We start from the raw sequence: 1109 nt of genomic DNA on the forward strand, positions 1-1109 counted from the left end.
CAGGCGAGTGCAGTCGTCACTAACACACAGTGCCGCCTGCCAGGCCCACAGAGGCGCTCCCAGGTGGGGCACGTACACCACTCCTGCTCGCTCTGGCAGCTGCTCCACCTCTAGACCCTGCATTCACCGCTCCGGCGGCCTTCTGGAGACTCAGCTGGAGATCAGATGGACTTTCTTGGCCGGATCTGTTATTGAGAACTCTGGTCAAAGCTCTTTTTAAGAGAACTCTGGTCACCATTGCATCCCAATGTGGGCAGCACCATTCCTGTGGTGTTTCTTGGGCACCAGAGCCTTTGACAAAACCCTTTGCTGTGGTGTGGTTTTTTTATTCTTCCACACACTCCCTCCCCTAGTATTATTATGATTTATTCTAAAGGATCTTTACTCTTTTTGACCTTTCTTTGTTTTTTCCCTCCTCCAATCAGTCTTGTTTTGGTACTAGCCTTTATGTGGAAAAGGTGTACTATGTCAGAGAAGGAGAATGTCTGGTACTTTGTGAGCAGTTTTCTATTCACATTTTTTATTTTGATTAGTTCTTTTATTTATTCTCTTGGGGCCCAGACACTTGGGGGCCAGCTGGTCAGTCCCCCAGCACTGTAGCATCTCTGAAGGAGACCAGGTACCGAGTGAACAACCCGAAGATTGCCACCGTGCTGCCCACTGGCCGAGAGCAAGGCTGGCAGTACACGCATCGGGCCACACAACAGGTGTAAAAATTTTGTGTAGTAAATAAATAAATAAATGTTTTAAAGAAGGACTAAAGAGCAAGTGGCTGCTTTAAGTGGGGACCTGAGGGTTTTGGGGGCTTGACAGAAAGGACAAGTGGTTGTACAGCCATAACAACAACCTGGTCCCTAAAGGCTGCTGTGCTGACTGCAGTAGATGTAGTACATTGGAAATGCAAAACAGTAGAACCAAGCAGTCAGCACTTACCCTTCTGATGGAGCAACAGGCTAAATTCCTGAAGAGGTTGTCAACACTAATCATCCCTACCTGTGTCCCCAGAGCTGCTGCTGGGACATGAACCTCCGCTTGGAGAAGGAAAAGGTTTAGAAATCTCCCTGTATTTCTGCAGTAACTCTTTAGGAAGCTGTTTACTCAGGGACAGA

The 1109-nt window shown here is 47.8% G+C and overlaps 1 protein-coding gene across 1 annotated transcript in view; it reads left to right on the forward strand.

The window, feature by feature from the left end:
• LOC102873478 (apoptosis-resistant E3 ubiquitin protein ligase 1-like) overlaps window positions 1-713 on the forward strand; it is a 34565-nt gene extending 33852 nt beyond the window's left edge. Inside the window, exon 15 of the mRNA XM_006884783.1 lies at window positions 534-713. Within this exon, the coding sequence (XP_006884845.1) occupies window positions 534-713 (180 nt within the window). The remainder of the gene's footprint in view (window positions 1-533) is intronic.
• Window positions 714-1109: the final 396 nt, after the last annotated feature.

Source organism: Elephantulus edwardii, unplaced genomic scaffold (genome assembly GCF_000299155.1).
Source record: "Elephantulus edwardii isolate Elephantulus edwardi_28Jun2011 unplaced genomic scaffold, EleEdw1.0 scaffold00037, whole genome shotgun sequence".
Classification (NCBI taxonomy): domain Eukaryota; kingdom Metazoa; phylum Chordata; class Mammalia; order Macroscelidea; family Macroscelididae; genus Elephantulus; species Elephantulus edwardii.